We start from the raw sequence: 23,982 nt of genomic DNA on the forward strand, positions 1-23,982 counted from the left end.
TTCGTTAATTTCGGCAAGAATACCAGTAATTTCCTCGTTGATTTTTTTTATTTTCTCGCTGAGATCGTCATCGGCTTTCTTATTTGCTAGTTCGTTTGCGGCGGAGGAAGTATCAGTTGATGTTTTTATATTCTCGTCAAATTTTTTGCTAAATTTATCTAAAGCATCGTCAAGTTTTTTAAGGTCGTTATTTAGCCTATTAAGTCTTTTTGTCATTCTATCTTGAAGTTCGTCGTGTAATGCTTTATCGGCCTTCAGGGATAATTTTGCTATAATATCGGCGATATCAGCAATAGATTTTAATACCATCTCCGATTGGCGAGTAAATTGACTAATGTGATCGCGGTATTCGTCTCGCTTGATTATATCAGTTATTTTAACGTTACTAGTTTGTAATCGCCCTTCTGCATTTTGAAATACAGCAACTTCGCCAGGATCAACTTCTGACAGCGATAAAAGATTGTTAATATCGCTCTTGGTTGCAAACTTTGATGTATCGATGTCGACTGCATCTTTTTTTTCTTTCCTAAAGAGAGACCTACCGTAAATGTCAACCATGATATTTATCTACGGTATATTCAAATAAAATTTTGCGAAAAGGACGAGATGATTTTGAAATTGCATCAAGGACGTTAATTGTCTCCCGGCCGCATATTGGTGGATCTGCTAATGTTTGTGTTGGAAGTGTTGAATACCAAACCGGAAGTTTTAATTTTGACACATATTTGATAAATTCATTTGGCGGTGCTAATCCGTATGAGTCGAAGTAAATGATTTCGCGAGGATTAATCGCGTAAGCAACCCAGTGAGTGCCAGGACCGGAATTTTTATCGAGATTTATTATTCCTGTCTCAGTGGGATTTGGTTTATCTGGTAGTTGATCTCGCATAAATACGCCTCTGAAAAATTTTATTTTCTTTTTTTTTGCTTCACTTATTAAATCTAAATTTGAGGCTGGTAGGCTCGACTTAGACCGGATCCGTACGGGGGTCGTCTTAGGTAAAGGCCGGATCCTTGTTGCGTCTGCAGCACTTTTGCTAGAAGAGAGAAGGGGGAGATAAATCCTCCCTTTTTTTTACGATATCCTCTTCCAACAACTTTTCCTGCTATTGCGGAACCTATCCCACCAAGTGCACCTAATCCTACTGCCTTTGCGCCTGCTATTAACGCGGGTATAAGCGCAGCCAATGGAAAAATACCACCTACTTTGATCATATCTCTGATTGCGCCTATCGAGAGATTCAGGCGAATACCAGTATTTGCTGATCTGGCTCTGGTGAAATGTCCGTGTTGATTTTTAGTTAACGATAGTTTGTTAGGTCCACCGTGAAGTTGATTACTTTTTAAGGTTAAACTTAAACCTCGTCGTGCTGTTGTTGCTGCATGAAGTTTTTTCACCTGACCGGGGGTCAGAGTTACGCTGACGTGATCGTATGGCATATTAATAATCACTTAATCTAAATTTAGAATTTATCACATGTTCTCTACGGGTGCATCGATGACTCTCATTCTACCACTGATGCCTTCTAGAATCATCGTTCTATCACTGAGAATAACTGCAATTGCTCTTGCATTTCCTCCTCCTGTGTTAATTCTGGCTTTGAAATGAATATCAACGACAGACTGCTTTACCAAATCGAGATGTTCCAGGGAAAAGTAATAGATGGGATAGAGAGTATTAAAATCTAACTGTGATATTTGCAATCCGGTATCAATATTTTGATCACGACCCATAAAACTTAGCAAGCGATGATACGCGCGTGCCGTAGTATATTGGGGAAAATCGATGGCTATTTCCTCGGATGGCTCCTGCTGACCGTTTATTCTCAGTGAAACGTTTGTTGCCTCGAATTGATCAAATACCATGTGACTATGCAGTTGATCATTTCTATTCATGTTTTGTAGAGCAACAAAGATGTGTCTAGGTGCCGAAGAGCCCTGCTGTGAAGCAATTCGCCAGGTAAATATTCCGTTAATATTAACATTATCAGTGGAGTCGGTCATCGTTGTCAGCCAAGACATGATGGATTTTCCTCCTTGATTCATAAATGATAATAATTTTTCTTCTACGATCATTGATGGAACTATTGCTGGCATCCACAAGGTAATTCTTTCAAGGACAATTTTACCAATATCAGCGGCTGCACCAGCTTCTCGCCAGATGGCCCTATCATCATTTGCATCTCGAACAAAAGATATCGTATGCTTCGCTCCGTAAATAACTTTTCTGAAATGCCTGCAAAATCCAAAAATGTGAGATAATGGAATTGCACAGGAAAATCTTCGTTCACCCCCAATTAACATTTTTTTTCGTGTGGCAAATCCAAGATTGTATTCGTCATTAGTGTTAATTATCACAGCTTCGACGTCAGCAATATTGGCAGCGGCAGTGTGCTCATGCGGTCGTCTAATGACAAATGAATTATGATCAGCATGATCAGAGTTATCCTTGGCGAACATCATACTAGGGCCGGCTGATCTGGTAAAATCATCAGAGTATCTTGCTAGTCCTATGATCGTCGTTGCTATATCAACATTGTTCGTAATTGCTTCAATCTCTCTTCCATCGATCATGTAAGTGGCGCTCTTGAATAATGCCATAATGCCGTTATTGACCAATCCAACTTTAAAATTTGCTCCAAAGTTGGTATTGTCGGTTTTTACAATTCTCCCAACAAATTCAATATAAGCCTCAGATGGAAGAAAATATCTTGTTGTATCGTGAACTTGCATTTCCCTGCGACCAGGAGCATTTGGCTCAACTACATCGTACGAGAAATACTGAAAATCTCGCACTGATGTATCCCTACCTACTGGTTCATCCATGTCAAATACTTCATTTGACACTTGTGAGAACATTTATTATTAATAATATCGTCTAAAACGAAGACCATCACCTGAAGCAAAACTTGTATTTGCTAGATTTGTATTAGCAACATTCTGCGCTAGATTTGTATTAGCAACTTCCTGCGCTAGATTTGTTATAGCAGCTTCCTGTGCTAGATCATTTATTTTTTTATTTGCCGCATCATTTATGGCCTTACTGACTTCAGGTGGCATTTCTCTGGTAATAGGTAATTTAACAGGTTGCTTTTTGCGTACTAAACTTAATATTTTATTTTTGATAGCGTTGAAGCCTTTACTGGCCAAATTACCGATACCAGAAATAGCAGTCTCACCGATCTTTCCTATCGCTTTCAACCCAAATTGCTTAATCACGGGTCCAATTTTAGGTATTACTCGCGTGACAAGACTTCCAACGATATCGCCGAATCCATTACCGTGAATATATTTGTATACTGGCAATCGAGAGTTTACTATGCGGACCTGATTAGGTCTGCGTTGATGTTTGTGAATAATCATATTATTTCAATTGTGTTGATTTAATCGATGAGTTCATCGACAAACTCCTTGTAAATGTGAGAATCGATGATACCACCACGGAATAATCGCTGACAAATATCTGATGCTTCGTTGACTATCTCACGAGAGTTATTTCCGGCTCGCTTTCCTCCGATTAATACTTCGAGGCGAGATACATCATTGACAACACTATCGGGACAAACTGAATATCCACTTCCTGTTTTTTTTGTTTCTGGAGATTCCAATGGCGTTACGTAAAATAAATCGTCTGACGGCGTTGAAGATTTCTTCTCCTCCTCTGATGGTGATCCCGGCGATGTCCCTGACGACGTCCGTGGTGAATATATTTCTGGTGGAGATGGGGGAGTCCCAGCCGGGTGTCTTTCTAGTTTTTTACCCTCAGGATCGTATAATAAATATTTCTCAGTGGGACCCCTGTAGTTTGAAGCTGTTGGTTCCGGAGGTGGGTCCATATACCAGGGGCGTTCTACGTGAGGATAAAACTTTTCACGTATTTCAGGAAATTCAATAGAGTGGCGAATATCAAAGGAGGATGAATCAGAACTTTCATCTTTAGGTGACGAACTTTTACTTTTAGGTGATGAACTTTTACTTTTAGGTGGCAAACCCTCAGGTGGTTGTCCTGAAGGGGTATGGAAGGAAGGAGGAGTAAACTGGGGGATAAATGTCTCTTTCGCCATTACAGGTGATTGACGAATTTTATACTTCTCATCTATTATTTCTCTTCTTTTGTTACCAACATCCCTTATAAATTTCATAAAACTTTTATCTCCATAAACTACTGGTTTTTTCAAACTACCAAAATACATTACCGCCAGCCATTCAGCATCTTCAGTGATTTTATCAAAAATTTCTCCTTTCAAAAAAAATCTTTTATTATCTTCAGAATCATCCGCAGCCATTCCAACTGTTGAATCATAGTTACTGATTAAATGCGAAATTCCACTCCTCAAATAGTTATCGGCGGATAAATTAGGATCGAATTCATACAAATCAACAGCGGGTGATTTGGATTCATCACTCTGATCTTTTTTCTTTTTCGATTTTCTCTCCTTTTTCTGAGGTGGAGTTCTTTCTTTTGGTCTAGCTCCTAATTCCTCTGGTTGAATTATTGGCTCCTGTGGTTGAATATCTTCCTGTGGTGCTGCTTTTCTTCCTCGTTTTTTAGGTGTTGGTCTAACTCCTAATTCCTCTGGTTGAAATATTGGCTCCTGTGGTTGAATATCTTCCTGTAGTGTTTCTTTTCTCCCTCGTTTTTTAGTTTTTTCCTTCTTCTCCTGTTGTTTTCTTTCTTTTTCCTCTTGTTTTCTTTCGTCCGCTACTTGCTTATTAAATCTTTGTGTATCTCTTGCCGCTTCTAAAAATCTTCTGTAACGCGGATCCGTTACTACACTCACATGTGTTTTTCCCGTATAAACTTTATATACCATGCTGTACCAATTATCACGAGTCCCATATCTTTTTTTTCCTATTGGAGTCAAATATTCATTTCGATCGCTAAAATAATTTTCCGCAAAATCACCAATTTGTTCTATAGTATACAATGCCGAGAGAGGTCGCGATATCATATTCCATCCCTCCTCGGTAAAATTTTCTCTTAAATTCTCAATATTAAACTTTCCTTTTATCATTAAAGGTTTTCCTCCAGGTTTTTTTCCTCCAGGTTGTCCTCCATCATCAATTGCAAGTTGTTGCGCCGCTGCTGCTATTGCTAATCGCTCGGGTAATGTTCGTGATTGATCCTCAATACCTTTCAACATAGGAAAGATTCCACGTTTTCTGGCATCTGGATCTTTTTCGTCGCCATATACAACCTGCTCAATTGTTCCGGTCACTGGCTTCAACCATTTTGCCGAAGTTTCTGAAATTCCATGCTGCATATCTTCGTAACCACGAACATTTCTCTTAAATAATCGCTTCGTCGGAATGAACTTCTTTAATGCCGCTAATTGCTCTCGCGCTAATCTAGCAGATTGAGGTTCTCCAACTGTGCTAACTTTTCGACTCATCTTATTTTCAACTATATTGTTTTAATGTGAAATAAAATTAGTATCCGCAGTCGGAATTTGCAATAACAAATAAATTTTACAATACCCCCCCCAAAAAAATGCTGTTTTTTTTTATGCCTAAAAATGCACTTTGGGTTGAAATTTTGCGGATTAATTTGCGCAGGAGGGTTTATTTTTGAAATCTGAGGCTTCTACGGAGAAATGTTTGGTGGGAGGGTTAAATTTATCTGAGCCACCTGGTCTGTACGACTTCCCTGCTGCTTACTGTGTGTTCCTAAAGTTCCTTTGTTCGAGAGTTCCTTTGTTCTGTGCACTTCCTTTGTTCACGGCTTGGCAGGCTGCTATTCTTTTCATCTTGTAAGTATTTTTTCTTTGTTCTTGTTTTCCTGTTCCTTTGTTCTTTGGTAATTGATGATTGTGGTGGCCTCATCCAGTAGAACTGGTGGTAAGAAAGACTAGATCCTGATGTGTCGGATGAACTCACTTCATATGATCAATCGAACACTTATAAATGTTATTGTGTATGTAACATAAACTACCTTAAATTATCCGACTTTTTCATAACTGTGATCAGATTTAACAAGGCAGCCAAGCAAAATGATTACTTCGTAAAATAAAGAGCCTGATTTCACAGATATAGACCATTGTGGGCAAGCAAGTTTCAGAGAATTTCGGAGAATTCTTGAACCAGATCTTAGGGATATCGTCAAGGATGATAAGAAGTTTCATTATTAATTCCAATTAATTAATTCACAACATCAATATTATAATAGTTGAGCAATAAAAAATTGAGTTTCGACGTAGACAATTCTCTCACGAAATAAATGTTGCATGTTTCTGAAAAATAGGAATCTTGTTTGGTGGTGTATCAACAGCTATTCTAGTTCCCTGCCCTGTGGACTCACGATTTGGTAGGATAATAGTAAACACCACTATCGGAACTAGACTCATCAAGAACAGAAGGTATACTGGCATAAAGGCCTTTCAGTGTTGAACAGATTATGCTGACTTATCATGAAATATGGCTGAGTATATATAAAATAGAGAAACTTTAAAACTTTATTTTCATAACATGTGCAGTCAACAACTTTAGAAGAAACTTCTACTGAATGCATCCTACTGATATACATACCTTGGCCAACTGTTCTTGCATTTGGTTATTAAACAGATGTCATCAAGATGAGTGATCCCATGCCAAATTGAGCCTCTTGTTTCACTACCACTCATATTTCTGAGTTTTGTCATTTTTCCAATACTTCAATGGAGAATGAAAGTTTAATATGTTGTATTGTACCTACTACCTTTTGGGATGTTCTTGATTTTCACACTTCAAATATAGCATTACTTGATCAGTGAGAGATGAAATATGACACAGTTAAATATAAAGCAGCATGATCTACTGATAATTACCAGAAAAGACAATATGGTCCAACACAGAAGTCACTGTGTGATATTTCCCATTTTTTGTTTTTGATATGTTTTCTTGACTTGGGATGTGATATCAGTATCAAGTTCTCTAACTATATTGTGTCAGAGATATATAATGTACATTTTCTTCTGCAATAAATCTTTATTTTTGTTTGCACAAAATAAAGATCCAGTATTTGGGAAATCATTCGAGGAAAGAAGCATATCCAGCAGCTTGGTGTTTAGGATAACCATAGATTCAGAGTCAAATTTCCAAGCAGCAGTCAGAGACCTTGAGAGCTTTGTGAAGAGTGAAATCACAGAGAAAGAAATTAATTCTCCAAAGAAAATAATTTCAGAACTGATTGACATGCAGGTAATTATGTTATTATAATTGACGTGTTTTGTTAGTCTTCAAACTGCTTTTGTATACTTCTCATCGCCTATGATGTTGAGACTTTGCAATTTTTTAATAATCTTTTGAATACTTAAGTAGGATATGAGCTATTCATTTCTCCATATATTTCTAGGCAGCAGGCTCAATCGTAAGCAAAAGAACTGATAAAGAAGATGCAAATTTCAATAAGAGTAAATTGGATTGAATTTTGATTGAATGCTGTCATTGAATACCTGCCTTTTGGAAATAGTGTTTGATTCAATGTCTCACCGCTATAAATCCTGACATCTGCTTTCCCCCCCCCACTCCAAACCCCTATGTTCCCTTACTGGCCCATAACAACTAACTGGTAATAAGGAGCCAAAAGTCATTACATGTTTGATGTCCCTTTTTGCCTTGCCATAATGTACAGACAAACAAAACCCTTAGAAACTAAAACTTGTTATACCAGCTTTGATGATATCCTATTTTGATCCCTTTGATCCCCTTACAGTAGGCCCTCAAGGGGATAAAATGGCATTAGAGAATAGTAATCTGTCTTTAATTGTTTGAGGACTGTACCAAAAGAAAAGAACACTGAATAAACAGTCAAAACCTGCAATGTATATTTATCCTTATAACCTTGATTAGAGGCTCAAACAGGGTGTGATTGAAAGTGTTGGGTGACTGTGGTTGCACTAAAATTTGGTAAATTTACAGCAAGGCCGATATTTAGTGGGGAGTCGCTTGCTTCTATTCAATGCTGTATCATGAAAAATACAATATTATTGCAATTTTTTCTAACCACTGTCCTGGTGCCCCATGATTCATTAAAGTGTATTTATATCCATTTTGTGTTTAAATAATCATGACAACATTTGATTTGACAGACACTTATGATATGTATTGGTAAGGTCCTTTTTTTTTTTAACCAGTTAATTCATGGCATATCCTGAGTATTTTACAAACAGTATGAAAGAATAATCAATGTAAAAGAAAGGAATAGCATTCTGTGCATTTTCTTCTTTGATGCATGCCCATGGGGCCACCTTTTGTCACAGATAAATGCCGAAATCTTGCTGAAAATAGACACCCTAGTGGTAGGTCACCTGCCAAGTATGACCAATGCTTATTGATAGGTGAAAAATGGTTGGCTTTTCAAGAAATGTGACAGACAAACATGTCCTCAGACAGAGGGACAGATGGGCACTGACAGAAAACATGCCTGCTTTTTCTGAATATGGGTATAAAGAACCTGATCTTACAAGAAATAAACCATGATCTATCTCTTACAGTTAGTGGAGTAAATAAAAATATCACATTCCTTTTTTTTAAACTTCTAAGCAATAAAAGTAAATTTTAAAAATAACCAGTAAAATAATATATTTTCATTTCATAAGTGCTTAGATATTACCACTCTTGGATGGATTTTGAGTTGTATGGACCAGTAAAATCATTTACATTCACTGTAAATATTTAAATATTTGCTGATACATTTTGCTTACAACATTTGAAATTAAAACCATTTTCCATAGGTAATTCATCAGATATTCAGATTAGAATAGCTGGGATCTTGTAAAAATTCTTTTGCATCTTTATGATGATTAATATACCATAGCACTTCTTCTTAAGCAATATATATGTACTGGTTTGATAAAATTCATCTTAGAATTAGGCTTTGTAAACTATTTCCCATTAGCAAGCTGACTGCCAAGGACATTGTATTGAATGAAAAAAATGTTATGCACATGGAAAGAAAAACTGCTAAAGATGGTAATGCTTTTGTAATAACTATAATTGCAGTTAATACAAAGCTATCACTTTCTTTGAATGCAATAATAAAGCTTGATGCAACCTGTCTATATGTTCTTCATGTAGACAAAATTTTCCTGTAGATTGTTGCTTAAATGTTCCTATTAAAAATTGAACATTGCTTTTCAGTTATTATTTGTTTCAGCCATGCTCTTTTAATGAGCAGCAGAGGGGGCGAATCGGACATTTTGTCCAAACGTCATTTGGTTTAATTAATACTTTCTGCAACTCAACGATCTAGTGTCGTCAGCGCCTGGTAAAAAAAAAACGACGACGTCGTTGGGGGATCGTCCAATCGTCATTTGGTTTAATTAACACCTTCTGCGCGCCGATCCCCAGCGTCGTCAGCGTCCGGTAAGCACATCGACGACCGCGTCGATGTCATCGCCCCCTCTGCTGCTAAGTGGTTATTTACAATGAAAATTATTTACAACTAACCGAATATTTGGTCAAGTCCGATACGATATCGTGTCCGAGGATCATGTAAATTTATCGTTACGAATCCATGTGGGGTCGACTGAGCATGACTAAAAAAGTTTCGAAAAACATTAAAGTCCATGTCACCGCCGCACCATGTCTGCCAAATATTTCGTAGCGTGTGTGTATCAACGCCGTTGAACACAGCAAGAATATTACAGTTGTCTCTAATTACTTTTGGAATCTGAGTGTATCGTTGAGTGACATATATCACGTCAGTGTTTTTATGCCTGCCTCTGGAAAATATCCTAGCTGGGTTTTTTTGATTGTCTAACATAACATCATCGTACACGACTAGATTGTTAACGTCGCCATCAATATCATCAATACCCGGTGCATCATTGATATCTGTAATAAACTCGATGACATTTTTTTTAGCGATCGCTGATGCATTCTCGTTGAAATCTTTCAACACCTCGTAGCATCGTTGATCATCTACGCTAGGAGCAACCAAATACAACTTATCCCACTTCATCCATCTCATTATTAAATTGAGTAACAATTGCGTCTTGCCGGATCCAGATGGTCCGATGATAATCATCCGGATCGAGTTTGGTAACGCTGCAACATGCTTAACTGGTTCTCTTGTTTTAGTCGCCGAAAAATCAATTATATTCATATTTCTATACATAAATTATGGATCTATATTGTGTGAAGTGTAGAGTACGTACTGGCACAAATGATATGACAACCGCTACTACAAGAAATAACAGATCGGCGCTTACTGGTAAGTGTGTACAATGCGGTACAAAGAAATTTAGATTTATTTCTATTAGACCCGGAGATGTTTTAAAAAAAAGCGAGGAGGTGACATCGCAGCCAAATTGGCAAAACTCCCCGGAACACCGTGGGCAAAGTATCCAGGAGAAAAACACCTCCCAGGATATAACTACTGTGGCCCCGGAACACGATTAGATATTAGACTCGATGATCAAAATCAGCCCAAACCCGGTGAGTATCCAATAAACGCTATCGATAAGGCGTGTCATGCTCATGATGTTGCTTACAAAAGTAGCGATCTGCAACAGCGTCATATCGCGGATGTAAAATTAATTCACGCATTAAATGCTATTCCTGATAAATCCGTCAAAGAAAAATTGGCCTCATGGTTGGTAAAATCGGCTATGAAAGGTAAATTAATGATGGGCGCTGGTAATTAATAACAACATGGAATCCATCTATTATTCTCCGAGAGGATACTGGAAGGGGAAGGCCGCAATTGGTAAGCTTGCAAGCGCTGCAAAGGTAACAAAGACCACTGCGGCTAATTGGTTATCCAAACAGGCTATATGGCAAATCTATCTACCACCGCCTAAACAAATCAACTTCTCGCGCTTTGATGTCAGCGTACCTAATGAAGTTCATCAGGCTGATATACTATTTTTGCCGCATGACAACGGTTACAAATACGCGCTAACCGTAGTTGATGTTGCGAGTCGATACAAACAAGCGGAGCCGTTAAAAACAAAGTCGGCAACTGAAGTAGCCGCTGCGTTTGAAAGAATTTATCGAAGAGGTCCTCTGCGCTGGCCAAATCTATTACAAGTTGATCCCGGTAGTGAATTTCGCGGCGCTGTTTTATCAACGCTGAAACATCATAGCGTCGCGGTACGACGAGGTCATACTACGCTACATCGTGATCAGGCAATTGTTGAACGATTCAATCGGACTCTCGCTGAACGGTTATTTGGATATCATTACGCGAAGGAATTCATCCAAGAAAAACGATCTCGTGAATGGGTCAAAAGGTTGCCAGGCGTAATTGCAGCGTTAAATAACGAGATTACCCGAGCAATCAACATGAAGCCCAGCGACGCGATTAAATACGAGTATATACCCGGAAGATCAAAAATAGATAGCGTTTCCAAGCCGATTCTCGGCAATGTCACCGTGAGATATCTATATGAACCAGGAGAGCTTGAAGGCGGTAAAAAAAGGGCTACCGATCCTATTTGGAGTGTTACCACACATAACATATCAACGATAACACGATCAACTGGTAGACCACCGATCTACAGACTGGATTCAACTGCTCCTCAGCGCGGATTTACACGCGAGCAACTACAAGTGATACCTGACGATACTCAATTACCCCCGCGTGGTCTTAACTAGCGCCGTTGCGTCTATTGCACTCAAGACAGGTCAACCTCACATTGTTTTTAACATGACCGAGACTGTTATCGATCCTGTCCACGGTAAATTGGCGAGCGTCTTTATCCGAATAACGCCAGCGCATTACACAATTACAACTCGCGCAGTGATTATTCTGTTGTTGTCGTAACGCAATTATTAATTCGGCATCAATATCAAAACGCCGCTGTTTTTTTTATCCTGTTGGCGGTAACCCGAGAGTTTTCTATCAATGACGCTTGCATCGATAATGTCGTTGTCGTTGGTGACTCCGTCACTGACTTCGTCAACAACAATTCTTCGAAGCTGATTTATTCTCCGTACTCGGGACACTGCAAGATAGACTAGATTCGACCATTCGATGCGATTATCAACCATCCAAACAATTGTGTCCGTGATGGTTAGTCCCTGCGAGGAATGTATTGTTGTTGCGTATCCTAGCGTCCACGGGGATTTATCAGCACGTAGCGCGTCCTCGACGACACCGATATCAACGAGCACGATATCATTCAGCACGAGAATTTGTTTTTTTGTCCCCGACGCTGTCGGGGCTGGAATTTCAACTTCAATGTTCTGCCGCCGTGTGTCCGCGGGTCTATAACATAACGGCACTGGACGCGTTGGAAACTTTTCCTTATGCAACGCAAACAACTTCCGCTGAAGTGTGTCTCTGACTATCTTTCTACTCGCTACAATCAAATCGTTTGGTCTCCATGTTTCCCAGAATTCATTTAACGGCGTTTCCGGAATCACCTCGCGAATTATTTCACATTGAATTTTATCCGGCTGTAATCTGATTAATCTCTTAACCTCGCGCAGTTGTTCATCAAGTGCTCGGTAATCAGTATCGGTTTCTTCATAATAGTCTACGAACCCACTCAACCAATTATGTGGACCCTCGCCGACAAATGGTGGTGGTTGGCCATGGTCCCCACACATGATTACCGCTGTATTCGCGCGCAGCAACCACTCAAGAAACATTTGTAAAGTATCTAACGAAACAGTACATATCTCATCCCAGATGATAATGTCGGGAATAAATTTTTCACCCATTCGATCAGGAGTCCACTCACCGCCGCTGTATCGAAAAAAGCTGTGATAAGTAACGGCGTCAACATTTCGTTGTTTTATCTCTCGCGCTAGTCTATGGGTCGGTGTAAGCACGATTATACTTGCCCGCGTTCGAAATAATTCAATTGCCCGAGTCGTCTTTCCTGACCCGCCACAGCCGCTTAAATAAACCGTCTTGTGTCTACAAATTGGATCAGAACACGATGGTGCATTAGACCATTCTGACAATTTATCACCGCGTAAGTAGTTGTTCTCAACGGTGACATCTGCTGACGGGGAATAATCGCGTCGTATTTCATTTTTAATTCTCCATGTACCCCAACTCTCGTCCGGACTAGTAAACCCGGCTACGTTTTCCTTATACGCTACGTCAACATAAAACGAATCAACGGCTACTCTAACCGCGGTATCGGGGAATCTATTTATCATCGAGAATAAATTGATAGCGGCATAACCCAGCATAGACGCCCTCAAATGTGGATACGCCGGGCTGTCTCCATCGCTGTAGGTAACAACTGTACCCAACCTCGTTCCATTGGACAAGAAAGCTGTTTTGCAGTTCACGTATCTATTTTTTGCCACTGCGTCCTTGATTACGAAATCATATTCTGCGTCATCTATAATCAGCCGTGAGCAATATCGTTTGTAGTCGTGGTTTTTTCCACCTTGTGTGAACTTACCAATTATTCTTCTACCGAGATCTTTTGCCTCTCTGTTTCGTTGGTTAAATATCCTCCTGGACCATTCGATGATATATTCCTCGTCGGCATCAATGTTTTTTCTGGACTCGTCAATTATGCTATCTAGACGCTCCGGTTCTGGTAACCAGACTTCAGTCTGCGCCCGGTATGATATAATCGCGTCACTGACAATCAACGATACAAGCATTTTACAATCAATCATATACCGTAGCAGCGCTATTGGCAACCACTTCTTTTCAGCCATGTGTCTACCGATCCAAATATAGCAACAGCGATGGAGTCCTGCCGCGAATTCAAATGATACTACGCGAGCGAATCCGGTTAAATCAAAATCAGGCAGTGGTCCATTAATAGCAACACGAGTCATTTCATGTCTGGGGTGTCCAAATCGTTTGAAATACTCAGCTGCGGATCCATACCCGAGAAAACTCGCTGGATAACAGGCAACCATATCAACCGAGATCATAGCGTCGCGGCTGTATTCAGTGTTCCATAGTCCACCGTGATAGTATTCCAAACAACTGGATTGTACATCCGGCAGAAATTCCTTGCGCGTTGGTCTCCACGCATTTTTCCTTGCTGCAACATGAGCTACAACCGATGGAATCGTAAAACAATTTGTTAGCAGTTGTTCATCATGCTCTTCAAATTCCATGGCGGTTTTTTTCATCCTGTTGTGAAATGCTTCAGTGCGATATAATTCGCCGTTTGGTCTTACAAACTGATCAAAGGTATCCGCATCGTTTTCAGCGCTGCGAAGTAACCACACTGATACAGGGTCGTTTTTACACAAGTAGGCAATAGCATCAAATAGTTTCCTCTCCGCGAGAAAACCATCCCGGGAGAATTCTTCGGGTATATACTTTACTGTTCTATCCCGTGGAAATATTGTGATCGCGGGCGTCCATGCGTGTTCGTTATGATCAATAATTTTGATTGGGGCTCCCTTCGATTTATACTTCGATTCGTATAATACTTCACCGGTTATCGTTGTAACGGTTATTGGAAATCTCAACGACGTTTCTAATCTCGCTATGTCGCTGATGGTTGCTCCACGCTCTTTTACGGTTAGTTCCCACTGGTTGATTTTGCTACGTCGTAAATCAGTCAATTTGTTTCCTCGACATGCATTTGTAAAATGCTCTATTATTCGTTCTGCTACACAATTTATCCCCGTTGACTGTTTCATCGGTTTCAGTTTTCCGATATCAGGTTTCTTATTTAACGGGTATATTCCATAAACAACTGCTGTTTCAGGATACGCTCGTTCATAGTATGGTCTGTCAATTCCGGTTAACAACCCCGGCTTGGAGTCGCGGCTGACAGTGACTGTTTTCTTGTCGCTGAGAACTGGTTCAAATTTATCACGTATGATCCAATCGCCTGATTCCACCCGGACAATGAATTTTACTCTGAAGAAATACCTTTTACCGTCAAGTTGTGATATTATCGTTGCTGCGCGGTTGTCGTTCATGGTTGCATCAACAACACCATCAATTCGAAATGTTGACCAACTATGAGATGCACCATCACGCTTGAATTCATTAATACAATCGCGTATTTTATTCAACAGGGTTCTATCGTTTATTAACGCTTTTGGTGTGTCCTTGAGGACTCTATCGAGATTGAATTTAATATTTTTCCAGGGCTTAATTACTGCTAATCTCTCAAACTCATCCATATAATTAAAACAAGTATTTAAATAAAAGAATATAGTATAATGAATAAATGCAAATGGTTGATGATTGGGTCGACAACCCCGTGCAATAAATCATGTAGAGGTGAATTCTGCGGGTATCATTTACAAAGCGTTCGTAATGGTTCTCTTGGCCCTCTCCCGTGCTTGGTTTGCCACGTTGGTGTAAGAGGAAAATCGCAGTTGTGTATTAATTGTGGCGGAAAGCGATACAGGGAACTAAAACGCTATTATGACAAACGAATTAAAAACGCCGTCATTGACCCCACCGCCGACTCCGTCAAAGACAAAATCATCAAAACTCCTCAAGACTACATTGAAAGGTTTATAATTAAACCAAATAATGAATTAGACAAGTAGTATTATTATACAAATGGACCAAGAGTTCAGACCTCACCCTGTGTTTGTTAATTACGAGGCATCTCGCGACGGCGTTGTTAGAAATTGTAGACTGAAGAAGCCGGTTGGTACCGTAAATAATCACGGATACTTGCGATTTAATGCTGGGAAAAAAATCTGTCTTATTCACAGGATGGTGTATGAAGCGTTTAACGGACTGATCAACGACGGTCTCGTTATTGATCACATTGATGGATGTCCTCAAAATAACAGACTGTGTAATCTAAGAGCTGTTACACCGAGTCAAAATTCCAAATTTGGAAAAACAGGAGGGATGAGAAAGGCAAAACCCGTAAAGTCATTTGATACAATAACGCACGAAGAAAAAATATTTCGCTCTATGAATGCGGCTGGTAAATACTTCGATATTTGTAGTAAATCAGTTCGAGATGTTGCGGAGAATATAACTAAAACAGCGATCTCAAAAAGGACCGGACACAGAATTCGATTTTCATATATAACATCAAAGGGAGATAACTCGTTTTGTGATAGCGTCGCATGACAAGAGTTATGTCCCTTGAAGTCCAATTAATGTTGCGATTAATTAATCATTTTACGATGAAAACTAATGAAATACACACTGTTATCTAACAGCTGTATTCTTTTTTTTAATGTTTTATTTGAGTATTTGGTTTCATTTAAATGCCGTGAAACACCATTAATAAGTATTTAAGGGTTTAACGATTCAAGGGAATTCAAATTAACACACACCTTGTGACTGACGCCGCTGTATTAGTCACTTTATATATAAGATGACTCGTTATAAGCCTGGGGCTTTCGAAAGCCAATTCAACTAATCAAAACTAACCCACGCTCTTGACCCGGGCGTGTGGTTGTCTTTTGTTCACAATCATGCAACCGGGTTAATTTAATTGGGTTGCTTTTGATTGGTTGAATTGGCCGTAGAGTTCCGCCCCGCCGTTTTATGTTTGTGCTGTCTTGTGCCGTCCCATCATCCATCAATCATTTCATTGTAAATATATTCATCCTTAATTAAGTACATGTAGTGATGTCCCCCCAAGCATATCTTCTGGGCGGTCTACGATGACGTTTGTCACCCTAGGCCTCCCTCCCGGAGATGTATGTTTTGGGGTTCCAAGATGTGAATGTCCTTAATTAAGTATATGTGTATGCCTGTAATCTGCCACAACACTCGAGTGGAGATTTACGGCATTGTACTGTCCATGTATGCCTGTAATCTGCCACAACACTCGAGTGGAGATTTGCGGCATTGTACTGTCCATGTATGCCTGTAATCTGCCACAACACTCGAGTGGAGATTTACGGCATTGTACTGTCCATACAAAAAACGGGGTCAAAAATGACCCCAATAATTTTATTAAACTTAAATTTTATTAAATTTTAACTTAAATTTTATTAAAATTTTTGATATTAGAAATAAGATGTTTATAAGAATATGGATTCCCAAGACATCAATAATATATTAACTGAGATTTCAAAATTAAAAAATCAAGGAATTGAATTATCTGATGGTCTCGACAGTGAAAAAATATTATCCGATTATGAGATTATTAACGAACAGTCGAAACGGGGGCGTTTTACCCTGGCCCGCGAGTACTTTTTTATAAAACGATTACAACATACGATTAATGAGAACCTGTACCACAATGACGCAAATGCATTCATTGGACTATTCACTGCCGTTGAAATAATACGAAAAAAACTCGGACGTGTTTATGAACGACGCCGGGAGATTTCTAGTAAGATCAAAAACATTAGAAGGATTATAGACGAAAACTCCGTGGAGCCCCCGATGGTACACTCGGCGGAAAATTAGAAAATTGCGGATCAATTTACAATAATGGTAGGTGAATCACTTACTACTCGGCTAGCCAGAGAGCGGCTAGCAGCGCTTAAAAAGTTTATACCGTTACGAGACAGAGTGAGAGAGAAACTTCAAACGCGACAACAAATGCAAACCGATTTTACTGTTGGAAGCGAACAACTCTTTGCCCCGGTAACTAAAGCGACTAAGGATGTTACGGCGGCAACTGTACCCGTTCTTGGTGCGCTTGAAAAGATAGCGGCAGAGACAAAACAAACAAAAAGGTCTTTAGAAACACTCCCTGCAAAAATAGCGGCTGCTACAACACGGAGGCCACCACCACTCGCTATAACCGAACCACAAGAACCCTATGTTACAATGGCCGACGAGGAAGAACTAGGCGCCACCGCAAGAGAACCAGAAGAAGAAATACCGGAAGAAGAAATACCAGAAGAAGAAATACCGGAAGAAAAAGAGGAGAATATACCCCGTATTATACTCAAGAAGAGCACAATAGATGAAATTAGAGGCTTCAGCCATGAAGAATTAATTAATTTTGCTGCCAACAATTTTGCTAAGAGCATACGAGATAAGAAGCATATCAATAGCGGTTACGAGAAAAATATAAAGTCGTTAAAGGATTGGACAAGAATGGTGTATTTAGCGAGTAAATATAAAGATGCATTACCACTGCGTGATAATAAATATATAATATTCCACAATAAAGTAAAAAGTATAAAACCAAAAAAAGGAAAAGGATACTCTGTTGGTAAAGAATCCTACGGCGTTACCTGTCCTGGTAGTGTTCTCAGTGATATATCACGGCTAGAGGTACTAATTGGAGGAAAACGAGCCGGAAATAACTCTCCGGAAATAATCAATGAGGCCGCTGATATTTGCAAGCGGTTATTTGCAGGCGGTATTATGGACATTAATGCATATCGAACGCTCATAGACGAACTCGTGGATGATTAATTGGAAAACTGGTGTTTTTAATAAGGATGATCATACACTACAACCACGATAAACCAGTACTCGTCTACGTGGTAAACTCGCGATTGCCTGTTTACCGCGCGTACTATGGAGATGGTCTCGGTAGCACCATTGCGGGGTTATTTACAAGAATGGCTCCAAAAGTAGCGCCGTTAGCCAAACAATTAGGAATGAAGGCTATTGATGTTATTCGTGATAAGGGAATCAGCGCTATTGGAGATGTTGCCGGAAAGGCGCTTTCAGCCGCGCGGAACAAACTAATGTCATTGGTGAAATCCAAGAGATTCTCAAAAAGAAAACAGATGCCATCAACGATAGTGATGCCTGCAAATGTCAGTAAAGTAATAAATAACGCCGTGGAAGAAAAACTAGAGTCGTTGCTGACGACTCCGTCGTTGGCGACTTCGCCATCCGCCTATGCGGCAACCAACGCGCTCATGAACGCGATAGCGGGAAGTGGTCTACGACGAAAAAATCGCAATTGAAAACATCAACATGATAAATAATAGAATGTTTGCGCGTACATCTGATCCCGCGTTTGACATGGATGCCCCAGTGCGCAGGGATGATTCTATCCGTGATTATCAATTTTATTCTTATTATGCAGCGCAACCTGACCTACGATCGCGAATTGAACTTCAAGTCCAAGATACCAGTGAATACTTTCTGCCGTGTGAAGCGTTTATCGAAATCGAGGGAGAACTCGTGACAAATGCCGCCGATAATGCACCATACGCAGATGACCATCGTGTTCGAGTTGGCTTCGTCAACAACGGTATCATGGCGTTATTTGAGAGCGCCAGATATCTTATTGACGGGCGAGAAATTGAATCAATAGAACGCGAGGTTGATGTTGCAACGACGATAATTGGGTTGGCGAGATACTCGGATGATTATACAAGATCGGCGGGCCCATCTATAATGTTCGCAAAGGACACCACTAATAACGCTGATCATCTTCAATACATCAACGTGCTGGTGGAAAGAGATACCGCAACTGACCCACAGGCTGAAGCAAATAACCCAGACCGCAGAGCAAGACCAGGCGCTAATTTCAATATTATAAAAAGTCTTAACGATAATTACAATATGGGATTCGCAACACGAGTAGGGATGTTGCAAGGACCACGCCGACAGTTTTCATGCGCGATTCCACTCCATCACATATTTGGATTCTGCAGAAATGTCAGGAAGGTTATCTATGGGGCTAAGCATACAATCGCGCTGACGCGAAGGGGCGATGATAACAATGCAATATGGCATGCTGCTGGCGTCGCTGCCGGTAAAGTCATTTTAACTAAAATGGCATTGTGGATGCCGGTGCTGACTCCATCAGTTACCACGGAAGCACGATTGTTAGCATTTATGGAACAGGGAGGGAAATCGTTGTTGAGTTGGCTAGCGGTAACAACTGATGCTAAAGAGGATAACGTCGCCGATACGTTTACATGGCACCTGGCATCAAAACAGGGTGTTTCAGCCCCGCGTCATATATTCATAGCGCTACAGAATAGGGAACGATTGGGCAGTCAAGAACGCAGCCATATGATATTTGATCAATTAGGAGTCAGGGATGTTTCGCTGAGAATAAACGGACAACAGGAACCATCCGAGGATATACATCTTAATTACGGCGACAACCATATCGCACGTGTGTATCATCGATTGCTGTCATATATGGGCCGTGATCAAAACGTCGACACTGGTTTGCAAATATCACAACTTGATTTTAAAAACCTGTATCCGATTTATTACTTTTCGTTGGAACATCTTGATTTAACGAGACAATCCGTCGTTGATATACACTTCCGAGCTCGTATAGCCCCGGGTAATGTTAATTATAGAGCGGTTGCTGTCATTCTCAGCGATAAATCAATGCTGCTAGAAGGTGTTGTTGGACGAATGAGAATCGTTGATGCGCCAGTGGAAAACATGTAATTGAAAGCACAAAACGCGTTTACAATAAAATGTCGTATAGTGTCGTCAGTGTAGAGTTGACTGATGGTCAAGTCAAGAAATTACGATCAAAGTCGGCTAAACAATGCGGAACCACAATAACGCTGAAGCCGTCGCAGATGGCAGGTGGTAATCATAAGATATCGTTGACGGCGCGTCAAATAAAACATTTCAATGATGCGATGAAGAATAAAAAGGGTGTTCAAATAGATTTTTCCGCCGCAGCAATTAAAAACATGGAAAAGACCGGTGGGATATTTCCGCTGTTAGCTGCGATTCCAGCGTTGATTGCCGCGGCCGCACCAGCAGTGGCTAAGGCGGCGGCGTTGGGGGCCGTTGGTACCGCGGCGGGAATGGCATTAAAGAAGGCAACCGGGAAAGGCTACAAAAAAAAAACGACCCGTGGCCGGAAAGGGTCTAAGACTACCGGGAACCCCGTATTCATGGTACTCGGGAAAGGGTCTGAGACTACCGGGAACCGTTTATTAACTCAAGAGTCTATGACTCCAATGTCTAATTTTGATTTAATAGACGCCGCAAACGCGTTAGCGATAAAAAACTTCAGAGGTGTTTTTATGAGGGATCAATTACCGGCGGCCCCAAGGAATACTGAAACCGGTATAATTAACCTCGATGGATCCTCCGGAGCGGGAACTCATTGGGTTGCGTACGCGATTGATCCGCGTGCAATCGTCTATTTTGATTCATACGGGTTAGCCCCGCCGAACGAGTTCATGCGGTATGTCCGGGCGTGTTCAGCCCGGGCGTGTTCAGCCCGGGTTTTTTATTCCACGCTGCCAACACAGCGATTAAGCGACCCACCGATATGTGGCCGTGAGGTATTGAACGTACTCGCGGCGATTTCATCATCGCGAAAACCACCTCATGTGGTTGTAAACGAATACACTAGTGAGGTCGTAGAAGCTCAACGGATTTTAGAGAATAACATTTACAATAATAATGATTGATATCTGGGGACGACCGGTTTCGGCGCTGAAAAAACCCACGGAAACGCCCGCCACCGATGACATAAAAAAACTAATTGAGGATGAAATCACTGATATGTTGAATCTAACAAGTATTGACCCGGACGAAATAGTTGTATTTCAAGACCGCCAGGGTAAATTGAAATCCGGTAATGTGTCACTGAATGACGTTTTAATACGACAGCGTGATGCCGCCGAGGACACTATCGCGCTGTATACCAGCGACGGACGACTCAAACCGGGTGAATCCATCTTGACGATAAATGGAAAAATAAGTACACTTGGCGACAATTATATAACCATGTCAAATTCGTTAAAAGGTTTACGTGGTGAATTTAACTTGCATGAAAAACAGTTCATGTCGACGCTAACACATTTCGACGATGTGCGACACATTGTAGATAGTTTTTTTCGGGGACCCCCGACGGCAACCGAACCGAATTTTGTAATGATAAAAAATGCTATTTCGGAGCTTATGGCGCTGTCGGCCAATTTACCCCCGTTGCGAAAAAATGTTAACAGGATCGATGACAACTTTGATAAATTCTTTGGTAAAAAAAATACCAAGCCGGATGAGATTACAATAACTATAAATGATATCACTGCGTATGGACAGGAAATAAAAACAATCAAAACTGATGTTGCAACAAACAAAAGGAGTGTAGACGCGCATGAACGGGAAATAGAAATAATCGGCGCTAATGTTGCAACGATCATAAATAATGTAGACTCGCATGGACGGAAAATAGAAACAATCAAAACTGATGTTACAACGATCATAAATAATATGGACGCGCATACACAGGAAATAGGAACAATCAAAACTGATATTGAAGCGAACAAAAAGGGTGCGGACGCGCATACACAGGAAATAGAAACAATCAAAACCGATATTGAAGCGAACAAAAAAAATGTAGACGCGTATTGGCGGGGAATAGGATTAATTAAAACTGATGTTGCAGCGAACAAAAAAGGTATAGACGTACATACATATGAAATAGAAACAATCAAACTTGATGTTGCAGCGAACAAAAAAAGTATAACCGAGAATACACGGGAAATAGAAACAATCAAAACTAATGTTGCAGCGAACAAGAATAATATAGACGCGCATTGGCGGGAAGTAGGAATAATCAGAACTGATGTTGAAGCGATTAAAGACGGGCTACCGAGAGTAACAGAACAATTCGAAAAAATAAAAATCCCTCATGAGAACATCATCATCACAGTATACACAATTCGGCATGGATCATTCGATTGGACTCCTACACAGAATACAGTAAATATTACCGCAACTGTTAAGGGTATTTATCGATTGACACTGGTTTCAATGATGCAGTTTAATATATTATCGTCGAGTTCATCCGGGTTTAACAATACAATATCAACAATTATAGACAAGAACGCAACTGAACTGTTTACAATTTATGCCGTTGATAGAAATCTAGCCGGGGCAAACATTACATGGTATGTGGAATTTGTAGCGAATCTAAGTAATTAAAAACACTAGCTCTTTTAAAATAAAAATGACCACCAAGGAAATTGAATCAGAGGTATCACCGACGTCACATCAATATCGATTCGATACCGCAAAAGAATTTTCCGCGAACTTGAAAACGCTTTCCGGACAATACCGTGCAAAAATAAAAAAATACCGCCGAAAAATAACCGCCATCGACGCGGTCGTGTACTCAGTGTCGGGCATAGTAGCTGGCGCCGGTGTTATTTTATCCACGGTAACCACGATAGCCCCGATCGCTGTTCCAATCGCTGTCTCCGCGATGACAACAGTTGCTGGAGTCGCCAACGCAATCACTAGGAAGATATCATCGTGTTTTCAGAAAAAACTCAACGAGTATACAGTAAAACATCAAATAGTATCCGACGCGTACTCGAAATTATCCGGGTTGATCTCGTTATCGATTGATAATTTGTTCGTATCCGATGTTGAATTCTCCACGATGGTCCAGTTGTATAGCTCCGCGATGTCAAAAATCGAGGATTTTCAACTGGAAGCCGGAACCACCTCAATGGGCTCTGGTTATTAATATTAAACACTAAAGACAACAAATAATAATAATGTCGCTGAACCCCGAAGGGTTTCAATTACTTCAGCGGATCGCGGAGAACACCACTCCGGTACAAACAAATATGATATCAATAACGTCAACGAAACCCGAATTCAGTGTGAACTTCCCGTCGCCGGTTCCAGTGAAGGAAATAGCGCTGGCAAAATTGCGAGTATATCACAGTTGGCCTAATATTCGAGCGGACGCATTTAACGGACAACAACCTAATAACTCGCTGGTTTTTGCACGGACAAATAAACCCGATGGAACCCCAGACTGGAAGGAGGTTACAATACCAACTGGGTCATACCAAATAGAACAAATCAATAAAGAATTTCAACGCAGGATAAAATCGATCACAGGAAAAGAATCAAAAATCGCTATTACGGTTCATGAACCGACGTTATCGTCGACGATTGAAATAAGCACACCGGGGTATATGGTTGATATTTATAACAGTTCAATAAGAACCATACTAGGATGGCCTGAGAATCCACCTCATGAAAACCCCCCGGACAAGCAATCGTATCATGAGATTAATCCCAATTATCAAAATAAATTGTATAATATGAAAAACGCGTTATTACCCAGTATATTTGCATTTCAAGACAGGAATAACATGCAATGGTATTTTCAGCATGGGGAAACTCCTAAATTGCACACCACATTCGTAATTAGTTTAAAGAATATCACTGATATGTTTGCCGAAATTAATCATTATTACCAATTA

At 40.2% G+C, this 23,982-nt stretch overlaps 1 protein-coding gene across 1 annotated transcript in view; it reads left to right on the forward strand.

The window, feature by feature from the left end:
- The window catches only part of LOC149794966 (uncharacterized), a 199,251-nt gene that overhangs the window by 110,222 nt on the left and 65,047 nt on the right, over nucleotides 1-23,982 (forward strand). The window contains exon 12 of the mRNA XM_089963739.1: nucleotides 6,989-7,176. Coding sequence (XP_089819865.1) covers nucleotides 6,989-7,176 — 188 coding nt within the window. The remainder of the gene's footprint in view (nucleotides 1-6,988; nucleotides 7,177-23,982) is intronic.

The sequence above is a fragment of the Sinohyriopsis cumingii genome, chromosome 7, assembly GCF_028554795.1.
Source record: "Sinohyriopsis cumingii isolate HCF-2022 chromosome 7, ASM2855479v2, whole genome shotgun sequence".
Lineage (NCBI taxonomy): Eukaryota > Metazoa > Mollusca > Bivalvia > Unionida > Unionidae > Sinohyriopsis > Sinohyriopsis cumingii.